We start from the raw sequence: 27040 nt of genomic DNA, 5'->3' as shown, positions 1-27040 counted from the left end.
GAAGACAGGAAGTGATGTCAGGTATAAATAGGAAGTTCCAGGTGAAAGGTGAGTCGGTCGGGAGTAGTGAGGAGACATCGCGGGAGTGGCAGCAGAGGAGGTAATAAGATCTTATTTTCACCCAGTAACCCCCCCCTCCGTCATGTTCATGCTCCTCCTCCATAGTCACTGTTACCTCTTTTATCTCCAGCAGATGATGATACACACATATATTATTATTGTACAGAATTTATATTGTGCCAGAGGCGCAGGGCCCTGGTGCTAGAAACCATGAAGGGCCCCCCCGGGGCCCTTCCCTTCAAGTCTGGGGCTTTTCAGACTGATCCTGGGGCCCTTTACTCTCATTGCGGGGCCCTTTATTACAGTCTTGCAGCAGGACCCTTTCACAAGTTCTGCAGTGGGCCCCTTTCCTGCCATCTTGGGGCCCTTCCCACGGTGGTGGAATGCCAGGGCCTGGTCGCAAGTGTGACCTTTGTGATCCTGGAAGTTCACCCACTGGTGTCAGTAGTTTTTATTTTTTGATTCTTTAAATGTAGTATTTTTTATAATTTTATTTTATTTTTTTACAATGTCACTGACTATGACTCTGTCCATTCAGAAAAGGACCCCTTCCTGGTTCTCTATTGTGACAAATCCCCTGCAGCAGCTGGCAGGAGAGGGAAGGGAGCACAGTGGGGGGGGGGGGGGGGAAGGGGTGCACACAGGGGTCCAGAGGCATCAGAACACAAATGAACTGGATAGGAGGAGTTGCGGGGGCAGCATACAGAGGAACCAATCTCCTCCATTTACCTCCTGCAGCTACAGGAGGAAAAAGGAGGACAGTGATTTCTCTACATGCTGCCCCCACCACCCCTCCTGTCCAGGTGGAGCATGGGGCCCAGTTGCAATTGCAACCCCAGTAGTTACGCCCCTGTATTGTGCCAACAGTTTGAACAACGTGAGGGCAGACAATACAGTTACAATGCTCATTAGAGCTTACAATCTAAGAGGGAGGGTCAAAGGATATAAAAGGCAATTACTGTGGGGGATGAGCTGATGGAGAAAATAAAACTCCAGTTAGGTGGGGCAGGAAAGGCTTCTCTGAAGAGAAGGATTTTCAGGGATGTTCTAAAAGTGGACAGAGTAGGAGATAGACAGACAAATTGGGATAGGGAGTTCCAGAAGATGGGAGAGGCTCAGGAAAATCCCTGGAGTCAAGCATGGGAGGAGGTAACGAGGGAGCTAGAGAGCAGCAGGTCTTGGGAGGAACAAAGAATGTTTTGTTTGGTATTGTGAGACTAGGTTAGTGATGTAACTGAGAGCTGAGTTGTGGATGGCTTTGGAGGACACTGAATGGAGGCCAGTGGAGGGATTGGCAGAGAGGGGTGGAGGACACTGAATGGAGGCCAGTGGAGGGATTGGCAGGGAGTGGTGGGGGACACTGAATGGAGGCCAGTGGAGGGATTAGCAGGGAGGGGTAGAGGACACTGAATGGAAGCCGGTGGAGGGATTGGCAGAGAGGGTTGGAGGACACTGAATGGAAGCCAGTGGAGGGATTACAGTCACTGAGACCAAAGGATTTGAGTTTTTTAAGAAGGAGGGGGTGGTCTACTGTGTCAAAGGCATCAGAGAGGTCCAGAAGTAGGAGTACAGAATAGTGTCCATTGGATTTGGCCATTAGCAGATGATTTGGGAGTTTAAGGAGAGCAGTTTCTGTGGAGTGTTGAGGATGAAATCCTGATTAAAAGGGATCAAGAAGATTATTGTCAGTGAAATGGGCGCTCAGTTGGTTGTAGACTACACATTCAGGAAGTTTGGAGGAAAAGAGGAGCAAGGAGATGGGGTTTAGGTTGTTAAGATTGGTGGCGTCCAATTAAGGTTTTTTAAGTATGGGAGTGATGCCAGAAGAGAGGGAGTGATTGAAGATGTTGGATAAAGAGTGTAGGATAGAGTCAGAGGGTGACCGCAATATTTGCAAGGGTCCAGGGAGCAGGTGGTTAGGTGGGTGCTGAAAAAAGTTTAGCAACCTCGTGTATAGTAGCAGGGTTGAAAAAGGGAAGAGTTTATTGTGCCTGTGAATATGGAGTGATATCTGTACTGCGGAGATCTCATCACGAATTGAATCATTCCTATTTTTGGAGTGATTGGCGATCTCCTGGGCAGTGGATCAGTTAGTGGATGAAGGCAGTTGAGGACGAAGTAGCGTTAAGAGTAGAGAAGGGTTGATGGTCATGGGAAGAGAAATTATTAATGAGAGTGATAAAATTGATCTGCTTGGCAGTGAGGAGACAGGATTTGTATTTTTGGAGGGCAGATTTATATTGGTTGAAGACTTTAGAAGACTTATTCTTACACCACAGGCGCCCAAGAGATGTTTTTTGAGACTTCTGGTGTCATCTGTTTGCCACGGTTGTAGGGGTCGGGGCCTAAATCTGTGTGTACTGAGGGGGGCGAGCTCATCCAGGGTGGAGGACAGAGATCTATTGTATACAGAAGTGGTTAGAGTGTGGCAGGACATGGGTGAGATTTTGTCATAGAGGTGGTCAGTAGCAGGGAAGAGAAGGGTTAGGTGGTGAAGGCTTCTATGGGTAACTGTTAGGTGGTTGGAGGGAGAGGAGGTGAAAGTCTGGGAGATTATGAAACTAATATTGTGGTAATCAGAGAGAGAAAAAGGATTGTTGGAGAGCTTGCACAGAGTGCATACGTAGGAGAATACATAGCACCAGAAGTGATGAGTGGGGCCGGTGCCGGCGCATTGATTCCTGGGAGCGATGACGTTCAGCTCCCAGGAATCATTGCAAACCGGAAATGACGGCGCGGGCCGCGGCCAACGAGGGAGGAAGTGGAAGAAAGGTGAGTATATTTTTCTACAATGCAAGGTAAGTAAAAAAAAAAAAAAAAAATCGTAACTATCCATTTCTTTTTCAGGTGACGAAAAGCAAGCGGATGGCCACAAAATCGATTATGTCGATTTTGTGGCCGGAACTCTGCTTTAAACACAATGCTATGATGAATGTTGTGCAGAAAAACTATCAGCGCAGTTATAACCAAAAAATAAATGAATTAATCTCAGAGCAGGGATATAATCAACCAGTGTACAAACCCAAAACAGTGTATAAAATAAGAAGATCCGGCAGCTAACACAAAATAGTGTTATTCACTTACACAATACAATTTGATCAAACTTAAAAGGTGCTGCGCCAGAAACAAAGTGTAACATATAATGGAAATCAATCTGTGTATACAATAAAAAGTGCAATCTCAGTGTCCATAAATCATAGGTGCATTCTGGTATCCAGAACTGTGATCACCCAATAACGTGATTAGTACAAAATACTGTGCTCCACTCCACTGCCACCAGAGATCTAAGCCTCTCACCTTTGACCCAGAGACCTGAGCCAAACAAAGCGTTTACCCCTCAGGGGTCACAGGCAGGTGTCACTGGATGGTGTGGAGGTTTCACTAACGGATGCACTGGGACCAAGTTACCGCGATGGTGCCGCTCTCACACAGGGCACAAAGAGCTCACCACATAAGCAGAAAAGCAGAAAGAAATCTAATGCTCTCCGTGCGGGTAAAGCATATACAGCTGTAGAGCTCTACTGTTGAAGTCAGCGCCCTATCGGCAAAGACGTAACGCGTATAGGGGGCGGAGCCTTTCCTGCTGCTCGCTGCATCCTCTCTGTTCTGCGGTCTTATTGTATTACGAGCGTGTCTCCAAGAAGCGGTTTGTGAGTACCTTTATTTAAATAAACGGCTGTATATGCTTTACCCACACGGAGAGCATTCGATTTCAAAGACAGTCCAGTTACAAGGCAGGCAAGGTTCAGAATAGTCAGGGTCAAATTCGTAGTCAAAAGGCAGGCAGAGTTCAGAGAGTAGTCGAGATCTGAATTAAGGCCTTCAACAAGGGAATCCAAACAGCAGGGCAGACAAACAGAGAGCTTGTAGCATGTGTTACAAACGCAATATCACAAGCATGGGACTGCAGACTTGGCTGGCTTCAATCAGATTTGGTCTCCACCCAGAGACTGATTACATCACTCACTTTGCAGATAGGCCGAAAGAAAGAAAGAAAGAAAGAAAGAAAGAAAGAAAGAATACATCACAGCCAAAACCAGGATACTGGAATGATGAGCAAGAGCACAACTGTCAGCAACCATAAACCAGGCAGAGACAGAAAATGTAGTTAAAAATCACACCTTTAATGTAATAGCAAAATAACACAGAACAGGAACATAGTCAAAAACAGAAGCCAGGGTTTGGAAGACAGAGTGGGTAATCAGACAAGCCGGGATCAGAAATCAGCGTTATCAGAAGCCAAAAATCAAGATCAGAAATCAGAAGAGACGTCAGCCAGGGCAAGTCATAACAGGAACACAGCAGAGACACGCTAGAGATGTTGACCAGGCAAAGGCACGGAGGAAATGAGCAAGGCAGTTTAAATAGAAAAAAGGGGCTGGCTGTAGGCTGGACTAATGAGGCAGGTAATGGTAACCAGGTGAGTCACTGTGGAAACAATGAATGGCTGGTAATTATCCGACAGCTGAGCAGCCTCTGTGCACTGAGTAGAGAGGTGCTATTTATAGCAGACACCCAGCCCTGACAACAACCCACTCCTGACAAACAGATTATACTACTTTTATTAGTGGGGGGGGGGGTGTATTTAAGGAGGATTGGAATATGTATGTCTTTATTTTTTAGGATTCAAATAAGAAAAAGGAAAAAATGTAATTTGTAGTAAATATCCGGAATTGTTTTTTTTTTCCATATTGATCCCAGTCTCAGATATTCATCCTAAAATGTGATCAGTAAAGTCTCCGTAGTACACGGAGATCACAGGAATATGATGAGTCCTGACAAAGCCCACAGAAAAAGTTCATCTTTTATTTTATAAGAGGTGGGACGCACCCGGGAGAATATGATTCTTTGTGTGCAGAAACCTCACACAGCGCCCCCACAGCTCCTCCTCCCAATGTCCCTCCAATCAGAGTCAGAATATCCTATGACATGACACTGACCACACAGCTCCGCCTTCCAATGTCCCTCCAATCAGAGTCAGAATATCCTATGACACCACACTGACCACACAGCTCCACCTCCCAATGTCCCTCCAATAAGAGTCAGAATATCCTATGACATGACACTGATCACACAGCTCCTCCTCCCAATGTCCCTCCAATAAGAGTCAGAATATCCTATGACATGACACTGACGTCACAGATCCTCCTCCCAATGTCCCTCCAATCAGGGTCAGAGAATCCTATGACATCACACTGACCTCACAGCTCCTCCCTCCAATATCCCGCTATCCGACTCTTTATTTCTGATGCTCTTAGGATGTGGGCTGAACCCCAGGCCTCCTTACTTTCAAAGTAGGGCTGTTGGACCTGCATTGTATGTAATATCAAAAACCTCAATGAAGTGGGGTTTAAATAAAAAGAGACCTGACCAGCGAGGTGAGGAGGATTCTGGGAATGTCATTTTATTTTACTATTTGTGTTCAAATCTAGAGTTTTCCTCCTGTGAAGTCTGGAGATCATATGACCATCACATTGCCTCCACCTCCCTCCCTGATAGAATAGAGAAATAAAAAGAAAGTCACCAGAGAGATCATCGAGTTACTGACAGGAGAGGTGAGCGGTGCTGGGAAGGACGTCATGATGGAGAATCAGCTGCCCCTCACATCACCGGGTAAGAGGAGACTTTATTGTAAAGGAGAGAGCAGTACGGAGGCTCCACCTAGATCCCCCATCATCTGATAAACACATAGAAACAATGTATTCAGTCAGTGTGTGTGTTTCCTACAGAGGGATCCAGTAATGGGAACCCACCAGAGAGATGTCCCCGTCCTCTGTATTCCCGGGATTCAATACAGGAAAGTCACACCATCACTCACCATCATCAGGTAGATAAGGAACAATCATTGGTAGTTATGATTTATACACAAGCATGTTTGTCAGAATAAAAATTGTATTTATATATTCAGAGTGGAAACCTCGGGGATGATAATATTGTTGTTAAAGAAGAGTTTACAGAGGAGGATGAGGAGTATGGTGTGATGAAGGAGTTTTCAGAAGGACACATGGATGTTACAATGAAGACACCTAATAACAAGAACCCACAAGAAAAAGATCCCCGTCTTCGGTTTTCTTGGGATTCCACACAGGAAGATCACAAGCATGCAAAACTTGATCAGGTAGATGAGGAACAATCACTGATAGTATCATTAGGATCTGTACTTTATCTGCATTGTTACCATTGATGTCATTTTTATTATATATTCAGAGTGGAAACCTGAGAGATTCTAAAGCTGATGTTAAAAAGGAGATAAAAGAGGAGGCGGAGGATGGGGTGATGGAGGAATTTCCAAAAGAACACAAAGATCTGTACCGGAACACCATAGAGGAGTCATTCAGCTACAGAAACTCACCAGAGAGATGTCCCCATCCTCTGTATTCCCGGGATTCCACACAGGAAGGTCACACCATCCCTCACCATCATCAGGTAGATGAGGAACAATCACTGATAGTATCATTAGGATCTGTACATTATCTGCATTGTTACCATTGATGTCATTTTTATTATATATTCAGAGTGGAAACCTGAGAGATTCTAAAGTTGAGGTTAAAGAAGAGATAAAAGAGGAGGATGATGAGGATGGGGTGATGAAGGAGTCAGAGTTTCTAAAGGAATGCAAATATCTGTATCAGGACACCATGGAGGAGTCATCCAGGTACAGAAACCCACCAGAGAGATGTCCCCGTCCTCTGTATTCCCGGGATTCCACACAGGAAGGTCACACCATCCCTCAATGTTACAAGGTTGGTGGATTGGAGCATCTAGAACATGGACTTCTGGAGAGGATGTGTTTTTTTATATATAATATCACAATAATAAAGCTTATATTTTACAGATGTTATTCTCTCTCATTTTCTTGGTTTAGAGTGGAGATCCAATCGATATAGAATTTGAGGTTAAAGCAGAAGAAGAAGAAGAGACGTATGTGAGGGATGATCAGCAGTCTATGGAGGAGGATGGAATAACGGGGACATTTATAGAGGAGGACACTCCTACAGAGATCAGCACAGGTGGGTCATTAACACTAAATACATTCCTCCACCCATACTGCTCACTGATTGGTCCAGAGTAGGGCGGGGACTGGGTGATATCAGCATGTAATACCCTGGTCACTTTCCTGAGCTGTGTTCCCCGTCCTGTATTCCTGTATTTCTCTCGGATAATCTTCCTTCTCTGTGCTGCAGACACAATTTATGTCTCTAGACTGGATTTATGGAGATTCTGGGGTTCAGCTGGCAGCAAAATGTTCATTTTCACTAGAGGAGTAGCTCAGCCTAGACACCTGGGGTATGTACCTTGGTTCTTCGGCCCCATGCCAGGGTCTAGCAAGATCTCTGACAGAACAATTCTCCCGGGGTTACTTGCTCTGTTATTTGCTGGCTGTGCCGGGTGGAGGGATATGTCTGTATAGTCTCACACCCAAGTCACCGAGTGCAGTCTCAGGAGATGGGAGGCAGCGGTGTGGGACCTCTGCAACTGATTACTGAACACAAATATTATGACTCTTTTTTTTTTTTTCAAAATGATTTTTATTTGCATTTCAAAGACAATCAAACACAAGAACAAGGAAGATAAGGAAGGGAAATGGCATGGCAATGCTCAAAGTGAATTCGACATGCACCTTATATTAGATACGTTCAAACATTCTTAAGAAACAGGAGCTATAATGTTCACATCAACAACAACAACAATACAGCATGGTAGCTCAGGGAGGTGACCAAAATTCCCAACAATGTCGAAACCTTGACACGGAGAGGAAAATAGTCGCTAATGCCTTCTCAAATTTGTAGTTCGCGTGTAGCAGGGATGTCACATCCGACAGGTTAGGAGAATCCGTAGATCTCCAATTCCGTAGGATAATGGAGCTGGCGGCCAGGAGTACATGTGTGGACCACGGCCTGTACTGGTGCAGAATAACTTCAATGCCTAGGTTCAGTACGGCAAGGGCTGGAGTCGGTTTGATCAGACATCCAGTGTGAGTCACCATATATTTAAATACCTGACTCCAAAAACTGGTAAGGGATGGGCATGCCCAGAGAATATGGAGAAGCGTACCCACCTGGCCACAACCTCTCCAATCAAGTTTAGAATAGGACAATGAGAAGCCTGCTAGACGGTAGGGAGTATAGTACCACCTGTTAACTATTTTCAGCATCATCTCCCAATGATTGACACAATGAGTGTGATCAGTAGCAGATGATATTGCCAGTTTCCATTGGGACACAGTAAAACTCGTCCTAAGGTCCCTATCCCATTTAAACATCTGAGATGACTTGTAAAACTTCTCATCGTCCAAACGGATATGGTAGTATTGAGATAGTCTGGGGGGTGGCCTGCGCTGGGATTCGAAAAGATCCCAGAGCTTGCCATCCACCAATAGTCTGCAGGGGATGCCTTGTTAGGAAGTGGTGAATACGGTAAACATGAAAGAGAAGGGACTGTGAGAGGGCATATTTATCCGTCAAGTCCGTAGGAGAAATAAGAGATGTCCCCTGGTAGAAGTGCTCTATTAGGGTCACGTTTCTGGAATGGAAGGTGTGAAGCGGTAAGTTGGAAATATGTGTAGCCAGTAACACCAGCGGGATTTTCTGCGAAGGGAGGATGTCACGGTCCGAGACCGAGGACACCTATTTGCACCACGCCCGAACCGAGGCTTGCATTGTGGGGGGCAGACCCGACACATCCCAGGGGATCCATTTGTCACTAAGAAGCAACACGCACAAGTCAGGGAAGGGAGCTATGTCTGCTTCTAACATGGCCCAAAGCGGCTTGTCCGTTGGCGTGACCCATTGTTTTGTTTGTGCTAGGATAGTGGCCCAGTAATATGTTGGAATATCCGGCATTGCTGCCCCTCCAAGGCGTCTCCGTCGGGACAAGACAGAGGACGTGCATCGTACCCGTTTGTTGTCCCAAACAAAACGTCTCATATGAGCAGTCAGTTTAGCTAATTGGGTGACAGGAAACGGGATGGGTAATGCACGAAATAGGTACAGCAGTTGGGGAAGAATGTACATTTTATATGTCGCTAGTCGCCCACTCCATGAGAGATATTTAGTGTTCAGTCGGGAAGTGTCCGCCGTAATTTTAGTTAACAACCTATGCACGTTAAGTGGAAGCAGGTTCGAGGTGTTCGAGGGGATATCTATTCCCAAATAGTGGATACTTTCCGACGACCAGGAAATGGGTATGTTGGTTTGTAACGCTGTTTGCGTGTTGGGGTCGACGTTAAGGTTTAATATTGTGGATTTGGACACGTTCAATTTGTAGTACGACACTTGGCTAAAGGAGCACAGCACCTCATATGCTGCCGGAAGTGATGTAAGGGGATCTGTGAGCATTAAAATAATGTCGTCGGCAAAAAGTGTTATTTTATGGTGCGAGCTAGGGAGGGAGAAGCCAGTGATCGAAGGGGTTAATTGTTTCGGCTTGGGGTTCAATTAGTAAATTAAATATGGTCGGGGACAACGGACACCCTTGCCTAGTTCCGTTTGAAATGGAGAAGCGTTTGGACAGGGAACCGACGTGTATACCTGCGCCGAAGGAGAGGAGTACAGAGCTAAAATGGCAGACAAGATAGGGCCCGAGAAACCAAACTTACGAAGGGTGGCCAACATGTACCCCCAATGCACCCTATCAAAAGCCTTTTCGGCATCTAAAGTCAGTAATAGAGCGGGGGACTTGGAAGTCTGAGCAACATGCACTATATCAATCAACCGCCTGGTGGCATCCAAGGTCTGCCGACCCGGGGTAAAGCCTAGCTGGTCCTTACCGATCATTGACGGTAGAAGCTGTTGGATTCTCTTAGATAGTATTCTAGCATAGATTTTGGCATCCGAGTTCAGCAAAGAGATCGGACGGAAGTTGGCCGGGGACACAGGGTCTTTACCAGGTTTAGGGAGTGTTACAATATGTGCACCCAAAATATCGGGAGGAAGGGAAGATTCCACCATGGCTTTATTAAACACTTCCGTAAGGGTCGGACCTACGAGCGGGGAAAAAAAGGTGATAAAATTCATTAGGAAGACCATCCGGTCCGGGTGGTGATAGAGGGGGAGGTGACACTCGTCCTATAATCCCTTCTTCACTGTCACTCCTATAAAAGACAGTTCTCGTTGTTTCCTTACTCTCTGACTAAGGTCCATGAATAAAGAAATGAACTGGTAGGAGATCAGAGGACCCATTTACTAGTTACCTTGAGGGGGGAATTGTAAGATCCTCAGAGACAAAGCTGTCTGATGTGGGCGGAGTCCTGGTTTAGGGGAACCAATCTGCTGATGTCTAGTAATAATCTTTGTATTTCTATTTTAGTAGATGGACGGGAGATGAGGAAAACCTCAGAGGATTGTCTCACTTTGTCTCCAGACTGTAAAGTAGAAGATGAGGACATCACACAGTATAGTCCAGGAGAAATCCCGGCTACCTCAAATGTCCATCCGGGACCACACAGTGTAGATGGACCATCGTATTCCTCTTATCCTGAGGAACCTCTGACTGTGAGGTGCAGTGCGGTCCTTACAACAGATAAGAGGTTCTCCTGTACTGAGTGTGGGAAGTGTTTCCGTTTAAAATACCAACTTAATGCGCATAAAAGATCTCACACTGGTGAGAAGCCATATTTCTGTCCTGAGTGCGGGAAATGTTTTGCACACAAGTCCAGTCTTTCCAGACATGAGATTTCACACTGGTGAGAAGCCGTATTCCTGTCCTGAGTGCGGGAAATGCTTTTCATTGCAGTCCCATCTTTGTACACATCAGAGATTGCACACTGGTGAGAAGCCGTATTCCTGTCCTGAGTGCGGTAAATGTTTTACACAGAAATCCGCTCTTTCCACACATCAGAGATCGCACACTTGTGAGAAGCCGTATTCCTGTCCTGAGTGCGGGAAATGTTTTGCACAGACGTCTGCTCTTTCCAAACAGCAGAGATCGCACACTGGTGAGAAGCCGTATTCCTGTCCTGAGTGAGGGAATCCTCATTGAAGTCCTGTCTTCCTGTACATCAGGGGTCCCACACAACCCTGGAGGTGTATTATTGCCTTGAGTACGGGAAATGTCTTCTATATGAATGTTGGTGGACATGTGGGGAAGAAGCACACCCTGATATACACCTCAGATATACTCCATGTCATGTAAGAAACACTTCATAAGGAGATCACAGATCACCAAAGACATGGATGAAGTGTTGCCCCGTGTCGGCCATTGATAGCAGGAGAAAAATAAAAATGGAGTCCTTACCTTTCATTGGCACATGAAAAATGGAGTACACACAACCCTGGAGGTGTATTAGTGCCTTGAGTGCGGGAAATATCTTCTATATGAATGTTGGTGGACATGTGGGGAAGAAGCACACCCTGATATACACCTCAGATATACTCCATGGCTGATCTTCATCATGTAAGAAACACTTCATAAGGAGATCAGAGATCACAAAAGACATGGATGAAGTTTTGTCCCGTGTTGGCCATTGATAGCAATAAAAAAAAAAATGGATTCATTACCTTTCATTGGCTGAGTACATTTTGTGCGGGAAGATTTCACAAACACTTACAGATCTGGTTGTTATAAATGTGTTGATGAAATGTGACCCGCATTCCCCCAGTCATGGTGAATTGGGATTTCCTATAATGGTCAGTTTCATCTAGTGGCCATAATGTGCTTTCCTGACAGATGTCCATGGCAGCATATGTTTGGGTAGCCCCGCCCTCATTCCTCCCCCATAAGACTCCCACCCCCATAAATGTTCAGGATAAGTCAATGGCTGCGTTCCTTTTTTGTCCTCCTCACTTATAGGACCATTTTTGTATGAAGTTTTCCTACCTATTGGAAGTATTGGTGGGTGGGTCCGGTGCTGGGCAGCTGTGCGGGATGTCAGGAGCTTCCTTTGGTATCCAGAAGTCTTCCAGGATGTCCCGAGTGGTCATTGGGTCCCCAGCTATCAGCGGGGTGGTGTTATGGCACACATATGTAGAGGATCCATGCCTGGAGAGTGGGCCCTGCCATCGGCGGCCATTTGCATTGGCTGGGAGCCCAGCTGTTAACGGCCACCTGCTAAGTGTTAGACACGTGAAATTCGTTTCGGAGCGAATAGAAATTCCGACAAATTTTTGGTTATTTCTAGATTCCAATGAATCCAAATCTCCAAATGAAATTGTAATGAATTTTGTTGAAACCTGTTAAAATTTGTTTTGTTTATACATTTTCTAACGAATTCCAACTTTTCAGAACGATTCGAATTCGGATCAGTAAAAAAAAAAACGATCGACCGATGCAAATCATCGACCGAGTCATCGGTTGTTAAGGATGCGGGCGGCTGGCTTCCCAGCCCCCCCCTTAACAACCAGCTATTTCTTCACACAGAATTCGAATCAGTCGATCGTTTTTCAACTGATCAGAATTTCTAAACAAAAATAAACAAATTCCGAAACCGAACTAAAGGAATTCCATAATGAAACGAAATTAGTAACATAATTTGATCGGAATCGATCAAATGTTTCTATTCTGCACATGTCTCCTAAGTGCGCCCAACCCAGATATAGCAGTTGTGTTCCTGCCTCTGGGATCTGGGTCACCCTGTGGATGCATCGATTGCCCTGTGGAAGAGGTGCGGGACACGTGAGTATGTTTGGTTTGAGTACAGCAGAAGGGAGCAGACGCCATGCGGGCTGCTAGGGAGTAACCAAAAAGAAAACCTATGGAGAGGACTCTGCTCTCTGGGTGATCGATGTGCATTGCAGCATCTTATCAAGGTTTGGTGCAGTCGCCTACCTTTGTCTTCTTTTCTGTCATGAGGAGCAGGGGCGGAGTGTCCATTGGGGTCGCAGGGGCACCACCCCCCCCCAATCCATGCGTCCGGCCCCCTAATCTACATGCAGGGCCCCGGATGCATGGATTCCAATAGGGGATTTTTTTTTTTTTGAAGCAAGTGATTAGAGCCAGAGCCTCTAATAGGCTTCAAAAAAGGGTGGGCTCCGGGCACAGAGCACTGCCCCCTGAGCCCACCCAGTTGTGTGACAATAGCGAATGAATATTTGCTATTGTCACACTGACTCTCCTCCCAGCCAATCAGGAAGAGGGTTGTGAGACCTCTTTCCCAACTGGCCAAAAGGAGAAGCGATCTTACTGCCCAGTAGCCAGGAAGAGGCAGAAGACACACGGCTGGAGGAGGAGAGCGGCTCAGCCATCCAGCACTCCCCGACTTGGACAGGAGGAAGGAGGAGGTAAGGAGGCAGACGGTGGGGGGGGGGGGGAGCAATTTGTCAGTGACTGACTGAACTGGACTGACTGAGCTGAATTGACTGAACTGACTGACTGAGCTGACTGACTGGACTGAATCGACTGACTGAACTGATTAACCAAACTGAGTGAGCGAGGGGGGGGGTGCGCATTGGTTCCCCCCCCCCCCCCCCCCGAATTACTGAGCACCAGCTGCCGCTGCTGCGGAGAGAACTGTTTGTTGAAGCAAAATTGTAGGCAGTATGGCGCTCAGAGGTAGTGCTAGGGGAGTGACAGCTGCAATAAAAGGTTAGTGCCAGGAAATGTATCCGGGGTATGTGACTGGGATACAGATCGACCTCACACAGTAAACCATAATAGGTAAGCACAAGGGGGGGGGGATGGAGAGTCCATGTGCAAGTCCCTGAGGGAGGAGGAAGTTAAATTAACCTGGAATCCAGTGAGGGATGAGCAGGTCCGGGGTGGATCCAGGAGTGGATGGATGGATGGACACTCAGGGCAGCTGACCGAAGGAGTGAAGCCAACTCTATGTAGAAAAGTAAAAGGAGGGGAAAGCGCACTTGACAAAGGAGTGCGCATGCCCAGGATCGGACAACCGCGCATGCCCTGAAACGCGTTGTGAGCCCAGACTGCCCACACTTCCCATCCACACCTCCGTGACGTCAGACGCTGCCGCACCAGCCTCCTCACCGCTGTCCACTGTGATCCGGAAGACAAGAGCTGGGCCTCTGCAGTCCTCCGGAACCAAGTGACTGCCTGGATGTGTCAGGTAAACAGTTTGGCTAATCAGCGAAATCGCGCATTGGCGCGAATACGCATGCGCGGCCAACTCCGGGCAAGATCAGCTAAGAACGTGCGTGCGCCAATTCGCACACACGCACGCAGGACGTGACGGCGCTCGGCGCCAAGCGGCCTATTTAAACTCAGCAGTGACAGGTACTAGTTCCTGGATGATCCTCAGCTCCCTGTGTCCCTTGAGCCTTGTTTGCCTTTACCTTGGATTTCCTGTTGCCGACCCGGATTGCTTGACCATCGTCTCTTCTTGATACCTCTGGCTTTTGACCCTTTGGCTTGTCCCTGGACTTTCCCAGTTTTCTCCAGTGTCTGACCCGGCTTGGCTATTTGACTCCGCTTTCCGTGTTCCTGCAGCACACCTGCCTGGCTTATCAAGTCTTCCAGATCCACCCTGGACCTACCATCCATTGGCCTCAGCCACCATCTGGCCATCCCAGCCGGCAACCCATGCTACTTCGGGCACAGCACTCCCTGTCTCACCTCCAGGGGTGTTCTGCACCTAGCCGCAAGGGGAGCCCTCTCTACACTCCGGCTTCGGATCAGGTACGTGACAGGATGCCTGAATGCTGCATACATCACCAGCCGCGGAGCGTGACCATTGACTCGCGATTCCTCTTACCTTATGTAAGTCACTACATCTTTGTTGTAATAAAAAACTTTTATCACACTCAAGAGGCGCTTTCCCCTTCTTTTACTTTTGTTTGTTGAAGCAAGGTTTGCTTTCTGCGTAGAGGTACTCCCGCGGGAGCCACTTGGATATTGGTATGCCCGGGCCTCCTATTTTCACACAGCCAGGTGCACACACTCTTTCGCTCGTTGTCTCCAATCACCAGTCTAGGGGATGTGTTTTTATGTTTTATTTGGAGAACTTGGATAGGAGAAGAAAAACCAGAGCTAACATGAGAGTCCCAACATCCTATCTGTCCAAAGAAATGGGAAACTACAGATGTTCACAAGGAACCACTGTCATATGTGTGGACTTTAAGGGCACAGCATGAAACAGATAACAGATAACAACTACATGGATTTATCCTAAAATAACATTTATTGATTTATCTAAAACCAGATCTCAATAAAATGAGGAAACTGGCCCCAAACTGAGCTCAGCTCGTACACGCTCATGCTCTGCTTCAGTATGTCACAGTACATGTTGGCATTCATGGTTCCCTCAATGAACTGTAGCTCCTCAGTGCCGGCAGCACTCATGAAGCCCCAGACCACCACCATGCTTGACTGTAGGTAAGACACACTTGTCTTTGTGGTACTCACCTGGTTGCTGCCACACATTCTTGACACCATCTGAACCAAATAAGTTTATCTTGGTCTCATCAAACCACAGGTCGTGGTTCCAGTAATCCATGTCCTTAGTTGTTTTCAGCAAACTGTTTGCGCACTTTCTTGTGCATCATCTTTAGAAGAGGCTTCCTTCTGGGATGACAGCCATGCAGACAAACTTGATGCGGTGTGCAGCGTATGGTCTGAGCTCCGACAGGCTGACCCCCCACCCCTTCAACCTCTGCAGCAATGCTGGCAGCACCAGTTTCCCAAAGACAACCTCTGGATATGACGCTGAGCACGTGCACTCAACTCCTTTGGCGAGGCCTATTCTGAGTGGAACCTGTCCTGTGAAACCTCTGTATGGTCTTGGCCACCGTGCTGCAGCTCAGTTTCAGGGTCTTGGCAATCTTCTTATAGCCTAGGCCATCTTTATGTAGAGCAACTATTATTTTTTTCAGATCCTCAGAGAGTTCTTTGCCATGAGGTGCCATGTTGAACTTATAGTGACCAGTATGAGAGAGTGAGAGCGATAACACCAAATGTAACACATCTTCTCCCCATTCACACCTGAGATCTTGTAACACTAATGAGTCACATGACACCGGGGAGGGAAAATGACTAATTGGGCCCAATTTGGACATTGTCACTTAGGGGTGTACTCACTTTTGTTGCCAGCGGTTTAAACATTAATGGCTGTGTGTTGAGTTATTTTGAGGGGACAGTAAATTTACACTGTTATACAAGCTGTACACTCACTACTTTACATTGTAGCAAAGTGTAATTTCTTCAGTGTTGTCACATGAAAAGATAGAATAAAATATTTACAAAAATGTGAGGGGTGTACTTACTTTTGTGAGATACTGTATATGTGTAGTAGTGTGATCTTAGACATACAAATTCTTAAACAAGAAGAAGTCGGGAGAGAAACTAAACTTTATAGAAAACCGACAGCCAGGAACACGGTTTTACATGCCAATAGCTGTCATCCAAACCCCCGGTACATAGTATACCCTACTCCCAGTATCTTAGATTGCATCCAATCTGTTCGAACAACGTAGATTTTAAACGGGAGGTGGACTCCCTTCCAAAGAGATTGCTTATTAGAGGCTATTCGCGGACTACACTGCGAAAAGCTTATAATAGGACTTATAAGCACAAAAGAGAGGAAGTTATGTTCCGAGGCCTGAAACCACCAAAAACAGAAATAGTCGGTTTAATAACACCTTATACTAGACAACATACACAAATTAGAAAATACTTCAACAACATTGCTACAGACATCCATGCTCTCATCTGCCAGGACTCCGCCCACTGTCCAATATACTCCATGGCTATTGGATCAGTGTGAAACATCAAGACAGCATGAGCTGTGTCCCTGTAATGCAGATTATCTGAAGACTTTTGTCTTCAGATTTACCTTTTCTATGTAGTGCAAGGGCCTGCGGGATTGCATACAAATTGAAAGTGTTTAGGTTTGACCTCATATTATATGGTTTTGGTAAGTCTGCAGACAAAAGTCTTCAGATAATCTGCACGTGTGTACGGGGCATAAGGCAGAGAAACCAAAAACGATATCCACTCATTGTAGCACCTACCTAGGAGGGCTCTACATCTGTATGGCAGGGTCTGTTTGATTATTCACCTGCTGGGATGGTGCTCTGATGTGAGAAGCTGCAGTGTCAGTATTCCTTTAGCAGTAATTAACCCCTTACTGATTTTTCTCACCCAGCAATCAAACAACTGTTACAATGTCTTTTTGGACAGCTTAGGAGACTTTAGCAGCCGTAGTTTGAATTACGAATTAAAAAAATAAATAAATACTACATAGCTTCAGTAGCATATATACTGTATGTTATAATATTTTATTTCTTTATAATATGGAGTTCTCCCTTGCACCGTGTCTGTTTATCATGGATTTATTTCTTACTGCGACAGGTCCTTGTGCCGCTGCAGCCTAATCCCTCTATGCTGTGGCTGCTCTATACAGGTTATAGCTGGAGGGGGGCAGCGTCTTCCTTACTGATACTGTTCCTGGATTGTCAGCCCTTCTGCCGGCCTCATAAAGCTGGTGTATGGGAAGCTGACTGATGGGCACTTTCTATTAAGCCTCTCCAGATCTGCATGTATTAGGCACACCGTAGACTGGGCCTTTGGTGCTTGACAGGCAAAACCCGGTATAAATTTCCTGCTTTGTTCAGACATCCAGGGAGGAAGATGGCCCCTACCAACAGGTGGCCACAGGTAGTCAATACACTCTAAAGGAGTCTGTTACATCTCTCCCTGTGCAAGGAGTCTCAACTCTGACCATGTCAAGCTTTTCCCTTGTAGGATCAGTCAACTGACCAATGTAACCCTCTTCAAACAATTCCTAATAGGAAGATGAGGATGTCTATAAGCAGGTTTCTGTACCTCCCTTCCTGCAGAGGTAACAGCAATGCAAGAATTTTTAGCACTTCCAAAGGAGTGCATTGCCTTATTTCCCTATGATGTTTAACCACTTTACCACCGGAGGATTTTGCTGTCTTACGTCCAGGCCACTTTTTGCGATTCGGCGCTGTGTTACTTTAACTGACAATTGTGCGGTCGTGCGACGCCGTACCCAATCGAAATTTACGTCCTTTTTTTCCCACAAACAGAGCTTTCTTTTGGTGGTATTTGATCACCGGTGCAATTTTTACTTTTTGCGCTATAAACAAAAAAAGAGCGTTTATTTTGAAAATATAACAATATTTTTAACATTTTTTTTATATGAAATTCCCCCTAAAAAAAATGTTTTGGCCAATTTGTTTTCTGCTACCTATGTTTGGTAAAAAAAATCAGAATAAGCCTATTTTGAATGGTATGCGCAAAAGTTATTGCGTTTACTAAGGGAAAGATTTCTGTCATTTTTGGTGGTTTTTTTTAACGAGTAATGGCAGCGATCTGCGATTTTTTTTTTGCTGGACTGCGACATTGCGGCGGACAGATCGGACCCTTGACTGACATTTTTTACACTTTTGGGGTTACCAGTGATATTACTACAGTAATCAGTGCTATATATATGCACTGTTACTGTAAAAATGACACTGGCAGGGAAGGGGTTAATTTTATTGGAGAGGGAGGGGTTAATTTATGCCTGGTGCTTACTGACGTGTGGGGGGGGAGGTGACTGAGTGAGTCAGGAACAGATCGGATGTTCAGCTATGCTGAACACTGCGATCTGTCACTCCTTGTATCTTAGGAGATCCGCCTGCTCTGTTTACACAGGCGGGCGGATCTCCAAACTGGATTCCCCGATGATCGGGGCAGAGCAGCGGCGATCGCCGCCGCTCCTCCCCTGGCCCGACTCCCGCTGTGAATGAAAACAGCGGGAGCACGCCTCCGGCAGCGCGCGAGCGCCACCTACAGGGAGAGGAGTAGGTCTACGTCGCTGGACGGAATCGTGCCACTTTGCCGCAGTACGGTCAACGTGACCGGTCGGCAAGTGGTTAAGCTAGAAGTTCATGCTAGAAGAGAGGTGCAAACTGAACAGAAGGACAGAGTAGCGGAATGTCTTAGTGGTAATCACCTTGCAGCACTGGGTTGTTCAGTTCAAACAACCCAGTGGCACACTGACCTCCAGCATACAGGGGGCACACTGACCGCTAGCATACAGGGGGTACACTGACTACCAGCATACAGGGGCATACTGACCGCCAGCATATAGGGGGCACACTGACTGCCTGCATACAGGGGGCACACTGACTGCCAGCATACAGGGGCATACTGACTGCCAGCATATAGGAGGCACACTGACCGCCAGCATACAGGGGGTACACTGACTGCCAGCATACAGGGGGCACACTAACCTTTAGCATACAGGAGGCACAATGACCTCCAGCATACAGGGAGCACACTGACCGCCAGCATACAGGGGGAACACTGACCTCCACCATAAAAGGGGAACACTGACCTCCAGCATACAGGGGGTACACTGACTGCCAGCATGCAGGGGGAACACTGATCTCCAGCATACAGGGGTACACTGACCGCCATCATACAGGGGGTACACTGAACGCCAGCATACAGGGGGTACACTGACCTCCAGCACACAGGGGGCACATTGACCTCCAGCATACAGGGGGCACACTGACCTCCAGCATACAGGGGGCACACTGACCTCCAGCATACAGGGGGTACACTGACCTCCAGCATACAGGGGGCACACTGACCTCCAGCATACAGGGGGCACACTGACCTCCAGCATACAGGGGGTACACTGACCTCCAGCATACAGGGGGCACACTGACCTCCAGCATACAGGAGAACACTGACCACCAGCATACAGGGGGCACACTGACCTCCAGCATACAGGGGTTACACTGACCTCCAGCATACAGGGGGCACACTGACCTCCAATATTCAGGGTCACTGGTTACCAGTACACAGAGGACATAAGAAATCCAGTAAAACATCTACAATGCAACTAAAAAAATCTGAAAAGCAATAAGAGAATCTTGTTAGCTGGTTCCCTCATCTAACGTGCAACAATAAAAAGCCAAAAATGCAGCACTGCCCTACACTTCATCTATAATATTCTACAAATGGACTTATAAGTGCAATGGTGACACCTATACATGAATATCCAGTGCAAATCCACCAATGTATTGCAACATAGCAGTGATGGTGTCACCCCCTCTGCACAAATATTCAGAGAAATTGTAAAGCTTCAATGTGCAAATAATGGTGAAACCCCCCACATACAATAATAATAACAGAGATGCTAATCATCCCGTGTATTAGAATATAGGAGTGATGGTGTCACCCTCTCTGCAAAAAGGAAGAAATATCGCAAAGCTGTAATGTGCAAATAGTGGTGAGACCCCCGATATATAATTATAATACAATGTACAATTGATGTGCATATTTTATTATTATGATTATATATATATATTGGGGGGTCTCACCACTATTTGCACATTGCAGCTTTGCAGTATTTCTTACCTTTTGCAGAGAGGGTGACACCATCACTCCTGCCCAGGTTGGATTCGAGTTTTGCTGCCCCGTCCCCCTCTCCAAGTTTTTCCTCTTATCTTCTTAACATTTGATAGTCATATACCAAAAAAATCTAAGTATCTTTTTTTTCTATCTCATGGAGGAAATGTGAGAAATAACGTATTTATCTTACAATCATTCCATAAACACATCCCCCATACACCGCATATATCATCAGAAGAAAATATGATTATAAAATAGTTTACCATTCGCCAATAAAAAAAAATAAATGTCCCCGGATTTCATTTTAAAAATCTGGTCACCTTATTGTAATAGGCAGTAATATATTTCTCTCCCCCTTGGTGGGAGTGGAGATTATCCATCTATAAGGATATACAGTACATACACACACTGCACAAGGCCGTGTTCTCACTACGAGACGTTTCTCGGGGCTGCAGTTCCTCTAAACTCCACAATGTGGTGATCTCACTTTTACCCGGACAGGAAGTCTCTATGGAAGACAGGAAGTGATGTCAGGTATAAATAGGAAGTTCCGGGTGAGAGGTGAGGCGGGACGAAGTAGCGAGGAGACATCACTGGGAGTGGCAGCAGAGGAGGTAATAAGATCTTATTTTCACCCAGCAAACCCCCCATCATGTCCGTCCTCTTCCTCCATTGTCACTGTTACCTCTTTTATCTCCAGCAGATGATGATACACACATATATTATTATTATTATACAGAATTCATATTGTGCCAGAGGCGCAGGGCCCTGGCGCAAAAAACAAAGAAGGACCCCCTGGCCGGGGCCCTTCCCTTCAAGCCTGGTGCTCTTCACACTTATCCTGGGGCCCTTTACTCTCGTTGCGGGGCCCTTTATTACAGTCTTGCAGCAGGACCCTTTCACAAGTTCTGCAGGGGGCCCCTTTCCTGCCATCTTGGGGCCCTTCCCACGGTGGTGGAATGCCAGGGCCAGGTTGCAAGTGCAACCTTTGTGATCCTGGAAGTTCACCCACTGGTGTCAGTAGTTTTTATTTTTTGATACTTTAAATGTATTATTTATTTTTTATAATTTTATTTTATTTTTTTACAATGTCACTGACTATGACTCTGTCCATTCAGAAAAGGAAGGAGCTGGCAAATTACATATTTACCGACCCCTTCCTGGTTCTTTATAGTGACACATCCCCTGCAGCAGCCGGCAGGAGAGAGGAGAGAGCACAGGGAGGTGGGGGCAGGGGAGCACACAGGGGCCCAGAGACAGCAGAACACAAATGAACTGGATAGGAGGAGTGGCGGGGGGGGGGGCAGCATACAGGGGAACCAACCTCCTCCATTTTCCTCCTGCAGCTACTGGAGAAAAAATGAGGACAGTGATTTCTCTACATGCTGCCCCCACCACCCCTCCTATCCAGGTGGAGCGTGGGGCCCAGTTGCAATTGCAACCCCTGTAGGTACGCCTCTGTATTGTGCCAACAGTTTGCACAACGTGATGGCAGACAGTACAGTTACAATGCTCATTAGAGCTTACAATCTAAGAGGGAGGGTCAAAGGATACAAAAGGCAATTACTGTGGGGGATGGGCTGATGGAGAAAATAAAACTCCAGTTAGGTGGGGCAGGAAAGGCTTCTCTGAAGAGAAGGATTTTCAGGGATGATCTAAAAGTGGACAGAGTAGGAGACAGACAGACAAATTGGGATAGGGAGTTCCAGAAGATGGGAGAGGCTCAGGAGAATCTTTGGAGTCAAGCATTGGAGGAGGTAACGAGGGAGCTAGAGAGCAGGAGGCCTTGGGAGGAACAACGAGAATGTTTTGGTTGGTATTGTGAGACTAGGTTAGTGATGTAACTGAGAGCTGAGTTGTGGATGGCTTTGGGGGACACTGAATGGAGGCCAGTGGAGGGACTGGCAGGGAGGGGTGGAGGACACTGAATGGAAGCCGGTGGAGGGATTGGCAGAGAGGGGTGGAGGACACTGAATGAAAACCAGTGGAGGGATTGGCAGGGAGGGGTGGAGGACACTGAATGGAAGCCAGTGGAGGGATTGGCAGAGAGGGGTGGAGCACACTGAATGGAAGCCAGTGGAGGGATTTGCAGGGGGGGGTGGAGGACACTGAATGGAAGCCAGTGGAGGGATTGGCAGGGAGGGGTGGAGGACACTGGATGGAAGCCAGTGGAGGGATTGGCAGAGAGGGGTGGAGGACACTGAATGGAAGCCAGTGGAGGGATTGGCAGAGAGGGGTGGAGGACACTGGATTGAAGCCGGTGGAGAGATTGGCAGAGAGGGGTGGAGGACACTGAATGGAAACCAGTGGAGGGATTGGCAGAGAGGGGTAGCAGATGCTGAGTGGTTGGTAAGGTGGATAACCCTGGCTGCAGCATTCATGATGGACTGAAGGGGGGGGGGGGGGTGGTAACCCATGTAAAAGTAATCTAATGAGGAGGAAGTTTAAATAGTTGAGGCAAAAGATGACCAGGGAGGGAACTAGGAGCTTTATGGTGTCATTGGTTAGGAAGGGGGGTATTTTGGAGATGTTGAGGAGGCAAGATTTGGATGTGGGGCCCAGAAGGATAGTTCAGAGTCCAGAATTACACCTAGCACCCTGAAATGCGAGGACGAGTGGATAGTTGACAAGTTGATTTTGACACAGAAGTCAGGGGAAGCGGCACGTGGGCAAGGAAATATTATGAGCTCGGTTTTTGATAGATTGAGTTTGAGGAAGTGATGTGACATCCATGTTTATATGTCTGTAAGTAAATTAGGTATATGTGAGGAGACTGATGGAGTGAGCTAAGGGGTAGAGACAAATATTTGGGTGTCATCAGTGTAGAAATGGTATTGGAAGGCATGGAGGCTATGAGCTCACCCAGGCAAGAGGTTTAGATGGAGAACAGGAGTGGTCCAAGAACTGAACCTTGTGGGACGGAGAAAGGAAGAGGAGAGGAGGAAGTAAAGTTGTGACTCTGAAGGTGTGGTGGGATAGGTAGGATGAGAACTAGCGAAGAGTACAGTCACTGAGACCAAAGGATTGGAGTTTTTTAAGAAGGAGGGGGTGGTCTACTGTGTCAAAGGCACCAGAGAGGTCCAGAAGTAGGAGTACAGAATAGTGTCCATTGGATTTGGCCATTAGCAGATGATTTGGGAGTTTAAGGAGAGCAGTTTCTGTGGAGTGTTGAGGATGAAATCCTGATTAAAGGGGATCAAGAAGATTATTGTCAGTGAAATGGGCGCTCAGTTGGTTGTAGACTAAACATTCAGGAAGTTTGGAGGAAAAGGGGAGCAAGGAGATAGGGTGTAGGTTGTTAAGATTGGTGGGGTCCAATTAAGGTTTTCTAAGTATGGGAGTGATGCCAGAAGAGAGGGAGTGATTGTAGATGTTGGATAAAGAGTGTAGGATAGAGTCAGAGGGTGACCGCAATATTTGCAAGGGTCCAGGGAGCAGGTGGTTAGGTGGGTGCTGAAAAAAGTTTAGCAACCTCGTGTATAGTAGCAGGGTTGATTGTGCCGGTGAATATGGAGTGATATCTGTACAGCGGAGATCTCATTGTGAATTGTATCAATCTTATTTTTGTAGTGATTGGCGATCTCCTGGGCAGTGGATCAGTTAGTGGATGAAGGCAGTCGAGGACGAAGTAGCATTAAGGGTAGAGAAGGGTTGATGGGCATGGGAAGACGAATTGTTAATGAGAGTGATAAAATAGGTCTGCTTGGCAGTGAGGAAACAGGATTTGTATTTTTGGAGGACAGATTTATATTGGTTAAAGTCTTTAGAAGACTTATTCTTACACCATAGGCGCTCAAGAGATGTTTTTTGAGACTTCAGGTGTCATCTGTTTGCCACGGTTGTAGGGGGTCGGGGCCTAAATCTGTGTGTACTGAGGGGGGCGAGCTCATCCAGGGTGGAGGACAGAGATCTATTGTAGACAGAAGTGGTTAGATTGGGGCAGGACATGGGTGAGATTTTGTCATAGAGGTGGTCAGTAGCAGGGAAGAGAATGGTTAGATGGGGAAGGTTTCTATGGGTAACTGTTAGGTGGTTGGAGGGAGAGGAGGTGAAAGTCTGGGAGATTGTGAAACTAATATTGTGGTGATCAGAGAGAGAAAGGGATTGTTGGAGAGCTTGCACAGAGTGCATAGGTAGGAGAATACATAGTCAAGGGTGTTGCCAGCAAAGTGGAAGCATGAATCTATTACTTCAGGTCAAAAGAGGAGGTTAGACTGAAAAGTTTAGAAGTAGCAGGAGTGTTAGTTTTACCAGTGATGTTGAAGTCACCGAGAATGATTTTGGGAATTACAGAAAAAAGAAAATAGGGTAGCCAGTCATCAAGAAAGGTTGATACGAGTCCAGGAGGCAGATGGATCACAGGCAGCACTTCTAAAAGAAAGTGGGGAAAATTGATAAATACAAAGTGCCTTAAATGAGGAGAGTGACAGAGAGGCAGGTGGGTGAAGTACCTGAAAGATGCTATGTGGAGCTAGAAGGGTTCGCACTCCACCTCCCTTCCATCCACAGGGTCTGAGGAAGTGAGTCCAGAGAAGTCCATCATGGGAGAGGAAAGCAGGAGCAGCAGTGTTGGATTCATGAAGCCAGGTTTCAGTAACAGCAGTGATTAAGAGGTCATGGACAGAGGCTAGTTTATTACAGACAGAGCAGGCATTCCAAAGGGCGCAAGAGAAGGAGAGGTTGGTTTTGGTAAGAAGAGGGTTAGAAACTAGATTGTGTGGATTGCTGCTCTTGCCAGAGGGCATGGGGTGATGGGAGTTTTGGATACAGTTCAGCGATGGAGGCCCAGGGTTTGGGGTTTAATCTCCAGAGGTTGGGAGAAGCAGAAGGGTGAGGGAGGTAATATGGGATTGCAATTTATATGAAGGTACATGCCTCAGGGTTCTGGAGGTTTTATTAACATGTGGGTTTAGAATTAGCAGGAGTTGGGTGAGTGCAGGAATAGGGAGAGGACAGAAGTGAGGGTGATATATACAGGCTGTGGGGGGGAGAAGAGGGGTGAAGAGAGATTAAGGAGTGAGGACACAACTATCAGAAGGATTGGTAGAAAGCGCATGTTACAGAGAGGAAGGAGAACTGAATTAGGAAACAAGGTCACCTGCAGTCTGTTTGGTGCTTTTCAAAGTAGTTTGCTGTGTATTCTCGCTTTGTGCAATCGCTGAAGTGCAGAGCTGAAGTGCGCCCACTTAAATAAAGAACCCACTTATAGAAAGATGTGTGCTCCCCAGCCATATATAGTGTGGAAGCGTAGATGTACCCCTTCAGGGTCATAGCATTCCCCCATTTACAGGGCTGATACATTTCCTTCATTTTGGTGATGTCTCCTTTTCCACCAATGACCTTCTCGCCTCATCAATCTATTGTAGAATTACTACATCTATACTAACAATGTCACGCTTACCCCTAACGCAGGTGGTCAGACACTATAGCTGGCTTCTTTGTTCTTCGCCTATAGCAGCCTCCTGTCCCATAAGGCAAGCAGGCCTACCGATACTCAGTTGCCCCCCCAGGACTTAAACACAATGCTATGATGAATGTTGTGCAGAAAAACTATCAGCGCAGTTATAACCAAAAAATAAATAAATTCATCTCAGAGCAGGGATATAATCAACCAGTGTACAAACCCAAAACAGTGTATAAAATAAGAAGATCCGGCAGCTAACACAAAATAGTGTTATTCACTTACACAATACAATTTGATCAAACTTAAAAGGTGCTGCGCCAGAAACAAAGTGTAACATATAATGGAAATCAATCTGTGTATACAATAAAAAATGCAATCTCAGTGTCCATATAACATAAGTGCATTCCGGTATCCAGAACTGTGATCACCCAATAACGTGATTAGTACAAAATACTGTGCTCCACTCCACCGCCACCAGAGATCTAAGCCTCTCACCTTAAACTTTGACCCAGAGACCTGAGCCAAACAAAGCTTTTACCCCTCAGGGGTCACAGGCAGGTGTCACCGGATGGTGTGGAGGTTTCACTAACGGATGCACTCACAGAGGTGACGTCAGCACGCCGCGACCGATGTACGTTTCGTCAAAACTGATGTTCTCAAGGTACGGGCAGCGCACTGAGAACGTCAGTTTTGACGAAACGTACGTCGGTAGCGGCGTGCTGACGTCACCTCTGTGTGACGCTTGGGTGGGTGTTTGAAGCTGTCCGGCCGGCGGCTGCGATTCAGCGCTGTTATTCTCTGTTTCCCTGTAAGTGCAACTCTTTTGTTTTTTAATTAATAAATGGTTTTACACTATGGGGCTTTCCATTATTTACATGTGACCATCTAAATTACGGAACATCACTTTTTGGAGAGCGATAGCAACTTCTCCATCGGGAATCATCTTCCTTCTTTTTGGATTACAACTTTCTTGCTTCTGGTAAGCTGCGATATATGATATATGGTGGCGGTGATCCCAGTGTCACTGAGTTGGTGTGTGCGGCAGCCCTTGCTTTATACATCTATTCACTTGCATGAATCTGGTAAGGAGTTTGTAAGGGTGGTGGCGGCTCCTTTCACGCTTTTCATTTAAATAATCACCTTGGGTGTGTGCTGATTCATCTGACAATATTACGCTATATGTATATACATCTTTTTTGCATATGTTTGATGACATCTGAGTTAAATACACCGTTGGAGGATAGAAAATTCCTAAGAATTTTATACCCCTGGAGGACATCAGATTATCCATATGCTTTCAACTTGTTTGTTTCT

At 46.4% G+C, this 27040-nt stretch overlaps 2 protein-coding genes across 2 annotated transcripts in view; both read left to right on the top strand.

Moving 5' to 3' along the window:
* Positions 1–27040, top strand: part of LOC309564458 (uncharacterized protein) — a 1566033-nt gene that overhangs the window by 358476 nt on the left and 1180517 nt on the right. The gene's annotated exons all lie outside the window — the stretch shown is intronic.
* The window catches only part of LOC309564031 (uncharacterized protein), a gene marked incomplete at both ends in the record, with an annotated part of 95296 nt that overhangs the window by 59758 nt on the left and 8498 nt on the right, over positions 1–27040 (top strand). Inside the window, one exon of the mRNA XM_082268655.1 lies at positions 6926–7070. Coding sequence (XP_082124781.1) covers positions 6926–7070 — 145 coding nt within the window. The remainder of the gene's footprint in view (positions 1–6925; positions 7071–27040) is intronic.

Source organism: Pelophylax lessonae (genome assembly GCF_965119305.1).
Source record: "Pelophylax lessonae genome assembly, chromosome: 9".
In the NCBI taxonomy this organism is placed as follows: Eukaryota; Metazoa; Chordata; class Amphibia; order Anura; family Ranidae; genus Pelophylax; species Pelophylax lessonae.
This window is presented reverse-complemented; position numbering and strand designations above follow the sequence as displayed.